Genomic DNA, 13,022 nt, shown 5'->3' with positions numbered 1-13,022 from the left:
ATACAAATGTTACGTTAAATAAGTCAGAGGTCTTGCCAATTAACACATTACCCGCATCCCACTTAATATCCCCCAGGCAACCCCAATTTATTTTCTTTGATTTTACAGGGGCCATAACTTGTTTTAGCACTCCCCATTCCTGCCCTCTGGTCTTAGGTTATTCCAAGTGAAAAATACTTGATCTTCCTTCTTCAAACCTGTTCCTACCAATACAACATTAAAGCTGCCACTCACATTTTAAGGATATATGCTTGACCTGGTGATCTATCTTGAAAGTAGCATCTCCTCACAGGATCTTCTTCAGTTGATTGGCCTGAAAACCACCTCGTCAAATTCCAGACCTCCCATACACCACCCGTTCTTGTACATCAAACTTGTAGATGCTCACATGTGATTGTAGGGAAATTTCACCTGAATATGTTTGTTCTGCTATAAAAACTTCCTTCACACATGGCTTCACATAGGAAGATCCCTCTCAAAAGTACGAACCTAGATCTCTACCACATTTAACTACTTTTCCACTCTTGTCAAGGTATTACATAGTCTTTTGGGCTCTTGAAAGGGATGAAAGAGGACCAATGGATGCAATTATTGTGTTATCTCCTGTCTGGTCACTGAGGGACCCTGCTTAATTTTACTAGCTGTCTGGATTCCTGTTTTTCTGTGGGTTCAGGGCCTGTTCCAACTGGATTATAGTGTTAGATTTTGAATGTCCCTGGGGATTTCCATAGTAAGCTCGTATATACACTCTCCAGCTCTCAGAGCCCAAGTTCAGTGTTTCTGAAGACCTCACCCCTCCTGAGATTGCCCTCGCACAAGGCATTTTGGGCCTGTTTTCAGTAAGGCAAACATGAACTATTGAAAAGGTCCATAGGGTAAAGTCGGAGTATATTTACTGCATTGGTCACAGAGAGACTAGGAGTGTCTTGGGTTGTCCCTGCCATAGGCTGGTGAATCTTCAAAGCTGGCACTTCACCCAATCTTGCTCTGAACGCTAGCTGGACTTTTAGAAGATCAGAAAAGGATGAGATCTGCTGTCTGCAACTTTACAGGAGGTCTGAAAGACTGGACCTGCTCCCTCACTGAGGACAAAGAAGAAGACTCCAAGGGTCAGCTGAATAACCAACTGACTAAACATTTACTGGAAATGCCAAGGTGAGCAGAAGTAACTGGACCTGGATTGAGCTGTGCTGTCTGACACTCTGATGGTGACCTCTGTTGTGGTTTTAGGGACCTTAGAAATGAACCCCTGTATTTGTTTAGGCACCAGAAGAAATTTTTTAAAACTTTTCCAAAAGAGTTTCAGGTGGACAAGTGGGTAAACGTATCCGACTGGCAGTTCCAGAACATTGGACTAGATTTCTGCTTCAACTTTCTTATTGCTCCCAGCACCTAAGAAAAGAATACTAAGGGGCAGATGTGTATGTTGGCAGAGAGGGAACTCAGTTGCAATGGCCACAGAATTCCCTCTCTGCCAACTTAGTAGTCACCGATTCAAATTTGAACGGACCATTGTTTGGCAATCGAGAATACCCTGTCCCCGCCATGTTCAAACTCCTCCTGTTGAAATATGACAAAAATTCAATTTTTTGTAGGTAAATTTGAGGTTTGCAAAGGGATTCGGGGTAGGAAAAGGTTGGGAGATCCACACAAGGCACACCTCCCAGGACTCCCACAGTGTTTAGTTTTCAGAAATGTCAGAGTTTGGTAATTTTCCCTAGATGGCTACCAAGCCTGGGACCCAAACGCAGGTGCCCCCATCTATCACAAAACAACCTGGTCCGCGTGTCCAGTTTTCAGGAATGTCTGGATTTGGTAGGTTTTCTTAGATGCCCACTGAGCCCAGAACCAAAAACGAAGGTCACTCCCTCACAAAACCAACCCTTTTTGTGATTGATAATTTTGCAGTCTCCACAATATGTTTTGGCCTATTTCCTGTCGCAGGCCTTTGGCCTAACCACAAAAGTGAGGTACCATATTTGTCGGAGGCTGGGTGAGTAGAAATTTGTGTCTTCACGCAGAATCCGGTCCTTTCCATTACAGTAAATTTAGAAAAATGTGTTTCATTTTTACAAAGTTTGAGGTTTGCAAGAGATTTTGGGTAACAGAACCTGATGAGAGCCACACAAGTCACCCCATTTTGGCTTCCCCAGGGTGTCTAGTTTGCAGAAATCTACAGGTTACTAGGTTTCTGTAGGTGCTGGCTGAGATAGAGTCCAAAATCCACAGCTGGGCACATTGCAAAAAAAAGGTTCAGTTTTCACTGGAAAAATGTGATGTGTCCATGCTGCGTTTTGGGTTGTTTCCTGTTGCGGGCACTAGGCCTGCCCACACAATTGAGGTACCATTTTTAACAGGAGATTTGGGGGAATGCTGGGTGGGTGGAAGTTTGTGGCTCTCCACAGATTCCTGAACTTTCCATCACAGAAATGTGATGATAATGTGTTTTGTTTTTGCAAAGTTCGAGGTCTGGAAGGGATTCTGGGTAACATAACCTGGTGAGAGCCACACCTCAACCCATCCAGGATTCTTCTGGGTGTATAGGTTTAAACAATGTACAGTTTTGCTAAGTTTCCCTAGGTGCCGGCTGTGGGAGTGCCTAAACTCCACAGCCACACACATTGCAAAAAAAAAAGTCAGAGACTAGTAGGCTCTCTGCGCCCCCAAGGGGGCAGAAAAAGAATGGCCATTGTTATGGGGGTTGGAGGCATTGACATGCCCATTCTGGGCAGTACCCAGCCCTACACTAAGAAAAAAAAATAGTCTGTGTTGCCTAGTAGGCTTTCTGCCCGGGGTGCAGATCTGGGCAGAAAGCTCTCTCTCACTGCCCCACTACTTTGTTTCTCACCGTACTCAGTTCCTAAGCAGTGTGCTGGCGAGGGGGCAACACCATGCAGACGAGGGATGGAAGTGGTGAAATGTGGGGCAATTGTGGGGAATGGAAAAACGTGTAGTGATCAAGCAAGGTGATAGGTGCAGCCCGTTTCAATATGACCCCCGGGTCCACACTACACACTAATAAGGGGGTAAATTGCATGCGCTCCTGTCCCTACCTGTCTCCGCCAGTCCTCCACTCTCTGAAGCCAGTCTGCTGCGTGGGACTAGGAGAGGTGGGGAAGCGTCGAAAGGCGGGGTGGAGTGTGCTCATTGGCGGGGAGTTGAGATGAAAGATGCTCTGAGGAGGAGACATCAGAGGGTCTTAGGTTGTCTCTGCATGTGTGGGGAGGGGCAAAGAGACCGGGCTGGGGTGGCTGAACCTTGTGTTCAAACAGAGCATGCTGAGGAGGGAAGGAGCCACGGGCAATTTTTATACCCCGGTCGGGAGGCAGAGTGTTGTTGCATTAATATTTCCCCAGCCCGCATGCTCCATTTTCATAAATTACTGGAATTGGTAACTGGCAGGATGTAATCAGAACATATTAGATATATATATATTGTGGTAATAAAGTATGAAGTATGAATGACTGAGAGGAGACATAAGCACATTGCAATCACTGTGGCCAGTAGATGGCGTAGTCGCTAAATAAAGCATCTGTAGAATGAGGAATGTAGACATGTGGATGAAGACGCATGCCTATTGCCGAATGACTCATGCCAGAGTGGCTGCAGACATGGTTTTGTGGTTTATGTAAGTCATTGTAAAGGAAGTCGTGGTTAAATGACTGGTCGTTGTTCAGGATTCGTGATTCAGGCCATTCGTTATTCAAACTTCGTTGTTTAGGATGCTTCCCTCAATATTTATTTATTTGAACTGATTCCCATGTTTTCCAGAGATCCCCAAATTTAGCTATATTGTGGCACATTTTTTCAGTCACTTCCAGGGGGGAATCCACATACCCTAGATATCTCTAGACTCTCCAGGTTGTTGGGAAATAAGGATGAAAATTTGACATGTGTACCTTATGTGGGAAAATTTTTATGGAGCTCTAAGCATGAACTGCCCAAACAGCCCAGATGTTAAAAACCTTTTACAATGGAAGGATGCAGCGTGGCACTACCAACAGTTTTCCTGCACCAAGCTGTATTATTTAGAAAACCAGGGATGTGTTGTATTTACAATAATACAGCGCACCACTTGTGCTGGTGCCAAACCAGCAGCTGTGCACAAACAGAGACACTCTTTCTCCATGGTGGATTGCAGTGCAGGGATGATTGTTGTTGTGCAGAAATGACACCTCCTACACAAAAACAATCATCAATGGCTTTTTGCTAATTATATGTGTGCTTCAGGTTGCAGCACACTTAAAAAGAGCAAGAAAAGAGGAGAAATAAAAGTTTTTCTCCTCATTACGTCACTTTTATGCCTTCCTTGGGGAGGCGTACGTTTTTGGAGCTCACTCAGATTTACAGATCCTTGCAAATCTGGAGCAGTGTCAAAAAGCAAAGGGTGCTGCGAGAGAACCCCCACCACAACACCCATTGCACGCCCTATTTCCTCCGAATACTGCGGTGAGATGTACCATATTTACAAGGCTTAGTACCACCTTGTAAATATAGAGCAGAGCACAGTGTCACCTGAGCGTTGCAAATAAGTGACTCTATGGTGGAGGAATATCCTTGTAAATTTGCCACCGGATGTTTCCGATTTTAGCACGCATATGAAATTTTTGCTTTCAGTTATAGCAAAAACTCCTACTTGATTTAAAGCCAAATTGGCATGAACATAAAACTTAGACTAAAAGTGTCCTTTTTGAAGTTTGATTTAAAACTGTTTGAGAGAGTTGAAAGGATATTGTTTGATGTGCCTATAAATTTAGAACAGTTTTATGAAATTTTACAATATTAGACAGAGGCTAGCATTTGTAACTTAGACTTGTTATTTTAAAATGTGTGTCAATCTATTCGGAGGGGTACAGTCAATCTGTAGCACTGTATAGCTAATCTGCATGAAACCTGGCACACATTTACTATGTTTAGCATTCAGTTAGTTTGTCAAGTGCCTTCAGAACCAGCAAGGAAGGAAAACAGTAAAAAGAGCAAAAATATTTTCAGTGGCGCTGTTTCATCTAGCCTTATAGCCCGCCGTAGTGGGCCATACCGGCACTTAAAGGCCCGCTCCAGCGTTAAAGGCCCGAGCAGAAGTCTAGGGACTTTAACAAGGGTGAGGGACTTTAATAGCCGGAATAGGCCAGCTACAGAGGGCTTTAAGGTTATTGGAGTATTCTGCCACTATAGGGCAGAATGTTCTAACAAATAAAACAAAGGCTTCTCGAAGCTCGAGGGGATTTGAATCCCCTCGAGATCCGAGAGGCTTTTGTAAAACATTGGGATGTTGATCTGCAGGCCCATAGAAGCAGGGAGCACTTCATTGTCTTCAATTGAGCTCCCAACATTCCAGTGTTCTAATAACAATTAATGAACTTCAGCAGGCTTTTAGCTAGTTCATTAAGCCTGTTGCATGATTTTCCATTTTCATGAAGATTTGAAAAGGGTGTGGAGGAATACTTGATTTGTTAATAACTTTTCCACCATTTTATAGATCTAACTAGCAGCCCTCCCCGGCGTTGCCCGGGGCAGAAGGGGGCTGGGGGCAGCATTTTAAGCCTCTGTGCACTCCCGCCCGCGCCGACATTGCCCAGACCGCATCCCTCCCGCCTCCTGCCTCCTGCCTCGCCGCCGCCCCCAACCCCGCACCCCGCCGCCCGCCCGACATTGCCCACACCGCCTCCCGCCTCGCGCCTCGAGCCTCCCGCCCGCCTCTAGCCTGCCTCCCGCCTGCCTTCGTCACCGCTCCTCCCCGCATGTCGTCATCACGTCTAGGTCGTGGTCAGCGCTACGTCGCGGCCGGCGCTAGTTTTAGGGGACTACTTTGTTTTGAAATTTACATTTTTTAATTTACATTTTATTTTTATTTTATGTCACCTATGTCCATCTACACACCCTCAGGATTCCAACAATGTATTGGGTGTGTGGATTGGCGCTGTGGTTCCCGTGTTTACCTTGCCAAAAGTTTTCTGTTCTCTCTTTATACTAGTAGTATAGATAGATTGACTTTTGCATTTCTCTTGATATTTTTTGTTTCATGCAAATCTGCTAAGGCGAATGAGACAGGGATTCATAAATGGGTTCATTTTCTAATAACGTTGCTGCTGTTTAATGAATTCAAAGGACTAACCAGGTGAAGGAAACCCACTAAAAAGAACATAACGGTAGTGTGTACCTTTGTTGACACATCCTGCGACACCATCTTGGATAACGCAATTCTCGTCAATGGTGCAGGTCAGACTTGCACAGGACAGGACCCCAAGAGCACTGCAAGTGCAGACCTCTGTACAGTCGCTGGACACAACCTTTTCACCAAGCTGTAAAATGGTTAAGCACAAACATTACAATGCTGTAATTTTTTCACAAGAACAGTCACTCTAAGAAACATACCTTTATAAAAAAAGTTTATGGTAAAGCTTATTGGTGAGGAGCACAATCACCAGTTTGTTGGCGTTGTTTACTGTTAGGAAGCAGAACAGACCATCTGCCATTATGAGAATATACTCAGAATTGAGTATTGAAGAGAAATGTTTAATTAGAAGGGGAATAACATAGTACGAAAAATGCATAGAGAGTATATTACAAATGAAAAGTTACAACAGAAACCTATCAACAGATTTTCAGCACTACTTTTGTCTTTTTCAATGGTCAGGTTCTCCAAACCATTGACTTGCCACGATTGGGAAGTCTTAATTGAAAATGATAAGTAATTCTTCCTTCTAAGTGAATATGTAATTATTGGCCCTGTTCAATGTTTCTGGTATTTTGATGTGAACCTGTCCAAATAGCCTAAGTATTTGTAGAATAGTTATTCTTGAAACATAACTGTTTATTCTTCATTTGCTCTACTTGACGGACTGGAGATTCTTCCGACCTCGATTTTTATGTCTGGCTTACAGCTCAGCTCTTGTCTGACATCATGGGCCACATGTACGTAGGTTTCTTTTGAAAATCCAGGACACAGAGCATGTATAAAACTCCTTTAATAAGCATCCATAAACAGTCCCTCTTCAGCTCCAGGATCCCTCTCCAACGGTGTCTGTCCACTCCAGAATCATTGTGTATTCCAGAAGTGAAAGCAGCATGCTGCATCAGAACAGAGCAACTGTAACTAGCTTACATGAACCTGCAATAATAAAAAATAATATACTATATCCCCTTTCCTTAACATGGTAAACTAAGTTTAAATAAATATTCTTAAGTAGATTTATAATCCATTAACCAATACTTTTTCTCTCTGCAATGTGTGCTTGTCTCTCTCTTACACTATCCACTATTTTCCTCCTTGCACTCCTGACACTCCCTTTTTTCCATCCTTTTGACCTCTTTCAACTCAGAGTAAAGTACAATTTTTCTGGCGTTCCACCATATACCATCAGACAAGCACACCATATTTCTCTGCACTTTCATTACTCTCTTGGGATCAGATAACTTGGAACTTCCTTTTTTGACCACGATACCCACCAGCATACCTTCCTCAAATTTTTGGTCTGTTTGATCACCTTCTCATTGTGTCTCCTTTTGTAATGTGATTGATAGGGTCCCATCTTATCATGCAATTTCTCAGTCTGTATCATCTTTTGACCATACCCTGTACAGTGGCTACCAGGGATAGCCACTGTACAGGGTACCCTTCCCTTCAGCAAACAAAAAGGTTTCTCCCCAGTTACAGAATGGGCCATTGTCCACAGACTCCATAACATTTCTTTCACTTGTTTTCTCCAACAGATATTGTTTGACACTGCTAACTGCACGCTTTCCTGCAACACACGATTGAAGCGCTCAATCAAACTATTTCCCCTTTGGGTGATATACAGGTGTCCTGCACTGCTTGGTTCCCCATTTCTTGATAAAACTCACAAACTTATGTCACATGAATTGTGGACCGTTGTTTGTCTGAATTTCTGCAGGACATCCCTCTCTGTGGAAAATATCTTGACAAAACGCAAATATATTCACTGTCTTCCCCTCCCACAGAAATACCTCTTCCAGCCACTTTGAATAGAAGTCCATAAGCACTATGGCAAATCTCTCATTCACTCTTAAAGAGTCAGATGGACAACAAACATCCATGGCAAATTTTTCCATGTCTGATTAAGCAATTCCTCAGGGTTACTCCTGGTTTCTTGTAGAGTGTGCGATTTGTCACTGTACATACATGAAACACCACTCCTAACAGACCTTTTGATTTGCTTGTCCATCCCTGGCCACCAGAAATCCATCCAGACCTTCCTCTTCATGGCAGACATTCCACCATGTCCCTCACGCATCAACCACAATAACCTGCCCCTTAACCCTTCTTCCAGCACCACCGATTTATCTCCTCTTCTCACAATCCAATGTACAGCAGACAGCTCTTTCCAGAAATTCTTGTACTAAATTAAATCTTTATGTAACTTCCAACCAAACATTTTCGGTAACCTTTTTCTCACCTTTACGAGCATAGGATCAGCAGCTATAGCACCCTTCCAGTAAGTTTCCTCAATGGCCTGACATACCTCAGATATTTCTGCAACAGTCCCTTTATCATCTTCTTCAGCATTCTCATTGTCTAGCAGCAAGCTAAACATGCAGTGTGCATTTATATTTCTTATGCCTGGTACATATTTCACTGAAAAAACATACTCTTGCAAACAATGTAACAACTTTGCAATGAGAGGTGTGGTTATCATCCCACCTACAGTGGAGAACAAATCAACTAAGGGCCTATGATCTGTTTGAAGCTCAAACTGCATACCCCATACAAAAATACTAAAGTTTTGCTCTCGCTACCAACGGGCCAGGGCCTCCTTTACTACAAATGAGAATGTCTCTTAGGGTTTGTGATGGGAATGCTACTACTCTTTCCTTCTCTTCATGTTCTTGCATCAAAACTTTTCCAAGCCCTTAACCACTGGCGTCGGTGACAACAATTGTTCTATCAGAAGAATCGAATGGTTTGAGCATCACAGCCTTTACATTGCCCTTTTCACTGCATCAAAAGCTTTTTAACATTTACCTGTCCATAAATACTCAACACCCTTTTTCATCAATTCACATAAAATATGTACCCTCTCTGAAAAACGATGTATACATTTGGCATAATACTCTGCCAAACCCAGAAAGGACCTGAGCTAATCTTTATCTTGTAAATAAGGAGCTCTTTCTATGGCCTCTAAAGTTGTGTTTGGGTTTGACGCATCAAATGTTAAGGCCCAGGTATTCCACTTCTGTTTTACTAAACTTGCATTTGTCCAAGACATTAGTAATATCAGCTTTTTCCGATCTGCTGAACGCATTCTTAAGGACCTTTTCATGCTTCATATTGTCCTTGTCCCACACCACAATATCATCTTCAAACACTAAGACATTGGTCATGTTCCCTAGAATGCTCCGCATGACTCTCTGGAACAAACTGAAAGGCATATGAATAAATTGGAATGATCTTTACTGTGCGATGAAAGATGTGAAAATGGCTGGATTCTGCATGCAATCCTACTTGGTGGTAGGCATTTGATAAACCCAGAGTGGTAAAGTACCTACTCCCAGCTACGCTTGCCAACATTTCATTTATACATGTTAGAGGGTGCGGATCTACCCATATGCATTTGTTTAGGTCTCTCAAGTCCACACACATGCAGATACTGCAATTGTATTTTTCGTCGAGAACTATGCGACTAAGCCATTCTGAGGCTTCAGTGGGTTCTGTGACACCATTATTGCACAATCTTTGCATATCTTCTTTTAGAGTACTCCTCAAACTGCACTTTCTTCTCTTTGTGCACATTGGGTGTAGCATTTCCCTTTAGGATGATTTAGTGTTCAACTTTTTTCAGAAAACCAAGCTGATTGCTATTCAAATTGGGAAAGTGATTAACCCACTGTTAGCCACTCTGAGTTAACAAAACTTGCAGCAGATGATTTGGATTCAAACCATGCTCAACACATGCTGTTCATTCTAACTCAAAAGTGACCTCCCTTTCTCAACCACATACACCTTGCCTCTTGCATGTCTGTCTTGAAACACTAAATTAGTAACCAAATAACAACGGACAGGTAACTTGCCACTGCAATATCCCTCTGGTTCAACAGCTTTAGGATGCAATTCAGAAACATTCCCTTTCTCCCAGGTAGACTCATGAATGATTACGAAATGTGAGCACAAATCCGCCCAAACCTGTACTTCTACTCTATTTACTTTGATACTAAATTTAGGTTGATGATAACTTTCCCCATTCACCGCTGACACTGTATGCAGTTTACCATCAGCTTCTTTCATTGTTAGTACCTCTATTTCTCCTTGGTTGCTATAATCTGTAACCTCACTTTGAGACCTAATTTCTCGGTCTCCTACCGCAATTACAGATTTTTTTAAACTCCCAGAACCATTCACCCTACATACTCTTACCAAAGTGCCCCAACTTGTTACACTTGAAACACTTGCTTTTGATTGCTGGGCAATTGCTAGCTTCTGCAGTATGTCTCTCACTGTCACATCTGAAGCACATTATTTTCCTGACCCCACTTTGCTTTCTTCTAATATCATTCCTGTCACTGGATCTATAAGTTTGTGTTTGTGTTTCTACAACCTCACACAATTTCTCTACATCCGAACTCCTTTCGGACCCACTTCCGTTTAATTCCTTTACATGTCTAGAGGTGTTCTCCATGCATTTGGCCACTTTTATCATGATGCCTAACATTGGATCCTTCAAATCAAGTCATTTTTCATGAATTTGTAGATTGTTTGACCTATTTATCATTTGGTCTCTTATAATTTCATCTCTTAGATCCCAGCATTTACTCGTGACCACCAATCTCCTTAATATGTCCACGTATTGTCTGATTGACCCGTCTGCAGCCGGAAAAAGAATACTTACATGTGGCCCTATGTGAACCTAAAAAGGATGTTAAGAAGCACTACCAGGAGAGGGGCTTTGGCTTTGCGCCCATGTTAGTAGCCAAGAGAACATGCTTTGATTGGGCATAATAGTGTGCTTCTCCAAAATGAGTGCTACCTTTCATGCTCATATGGAGATCCAAGGAAAGATCTTGCATGGCAATTGCATCATTCCAAAACAGATAGCCACATTTTTTATGGCCTGGACTTGTCACGGGGTCTTCAAGACACATCCCTAAGCTTTTTATGACAGACTTAGGAGTTGGAGGGGGCTAAGGCCAGTAGGCCAGATCAGACCTTTTTGGATGTTGGAATTATTCCCAAGAATCATTAGTTACGTTTCTGATCCATTGAGTTTCAAGAAAGACTTGTTGATCCAGCTTGCTACCTGCTACAGACAAGGTCCCAGATTTGATGTTCAAATCTCCGAGTCCGGAGCAAAAGGGAACACCGGCTAGGTGCATAAGAGACAATAGAAATCCCAATAGGAGCCACAATATGTGCCCAAGGCTGAAGATATAGTTTGAACAGTGTGGGGCTGTAACTGTTCTGTATGTAATTGTTCCTCTGGCCATAATGATGAAGGCAAGATAACTCTGGTAGTTAATGTACTGGCTGTAGCTGCCTGTGTTCAGCCCAGTCACAGTTTTCCCTCATCACCTGGGCCAGATTTAGAGGGAACCGTACAGCTGCACTGGGACCTGACCTGTGGAGGGGGCGCTGACTTCAGGGGAGGGCGCTGTGTTTAGCAGTAATATAGGATTTGCCCAGTGGTAGAGTGAGAATTTGAGGAGACCGTCAGGGCGTGTGGGGGCACCAAAAATGAATGTCACACTAGCACTAAAGCCAGCGCTGCTCATCATAAAGTTTCATAAAGGTTCAATTTGCTTGCTGCAAAGCCCAAATTGTGACATGCCTATTACAGATTTGTAGTTAGGTCGATGGGATTTTTTTGTCACAGAGCTCTTTTTGTTACCTGCAGTTCATAAATCACAATCCTTAGAATATAACACTGTGAGTTATGAACCAGCATCGAAGCACTGCAAGCAAACTGTAAGGGATGAGTTCAAGTAATTTTTTTCTCAATCATTCCTATTCTGAGGTTGCTAAAAACTGTTTCTTTGGGTAACAATATATTCTTATTTGTATGTACGACCCCAACCACTGAGTTCAATTCTAAATCCTGAGTTTGTTTTTTTCCACACTAAGCATTTGTAACATACAATTCCTACTAGTACAGCTTTGATCCCTCGTTGTCTTATGCAACATTTCAATACATCAATTTACACATTGTCTCTGTATAGTACGTTTGTGTGTTTAATGTAAAGTGCTATGCCATCCTACTTGTGACGAGTAGCGCCCTCAAATAAATGTGTTATATATTTACATATATATATTACCTACTGGCGGTCGCCAGTAGGTAGTTATAGTGAGGATTATCTTCAATAGAAAATCTCAACATTCTATTGTGAATAACTTTGGTGCCGGTTGAGGAATCTGCCTGCAAATTTCCTCAAATTTGCCTCGCAGCGCCCCGGTCCTTCCCTGAAAGTTTGGGGGGGATTTGTCAAGCGGGGCTGAGAAAAAAGGGGAGACCCAAAACGTGTTTTCCCCATGTTAATTTCCATAGGGCAGTCGACCTCACTTTTAGCCTGAACGGCTGAATGGATTTCCACCAAACTTGGCAAAATTGTAGGGACTGGTAGCCCGATGTGCCTTTGCTATGTCTCAAGATATGTGCTCCAGTGGATTTTGAGTAATTTAGGTTCAAAAAAATATATATATCTATAAGCGCGCCCCGGTACGCGCACCGGAGCTCTAACCAGCGTGCTACGCGAGTTCGCGAGCGGAAAGCTGATTGGCTCTCGGGTGTCTGTCAAATTCCAAACAGTTCGGAGCGGAAGCCATCTTGTTTCTCGGTAGGATCGAGACACAAGAGGTGGCAAAAACAAAGGGGGAAATGACCATAAGGGGGCAGAGTAGACCCCCCTTGACCTCCTAGGTTTGATGTGGGGGCTATAAAAAGGCCCCGCGCGCCAAAAACAAAAAATTTTTTTTTGATTTGCGCACCGGAGAGCGTACCTTGGGGAAAAAAGAATGATAAAGTTTTCAAAAAATGTAGCCCTTTTTTTTTATAAATTGGAGGTAGTTCTAAAAA

General features: G+C 42.9%; 1 protein-coding gene across 1 annotated transcript in view; it reads right to left on the bottom strand.

Moving 5' to 3' along the window:
• Window positions 1–13,022, bottom strand: part of LOC147701266 (IgGFc-binding protein-like) — a 933,218-nt gene that overhangs the window by 683,915 nt on the left and 236,281 nt on the right. Inside the window, exon 10 of the mRNA XM_086929331.1 lies at window positions 6,161–6,302. Coding sequence (XP_086785457.1) covers window positions 6,161–6,302 — 142 coding nt within the window. The remainder of the gene's footprint in view (window positions 1–6,160; window positions 6,303–13,022) is intronic.

This window comes from Lissotriton vulgaris, chromosome 7 (genome assembly GCF_964263255.1).
Source record: "Lissotriton vulgaris chromosome 7, aLisVul1.2, whole genome shotgun sequence".
Taxonomy (NCBI): domain Eukaryota; kingdom Metazoa; phylum Chordata; class Amphibia; order Caudata; family Salamandridae; genus Lissotriton; species Lissotriton vulgaris.
The sequence above is the reverse complement of the archived record's forward strand: the minus strand, read 5'-3'. Positions and strand labels throughout refer to the sequence as shown.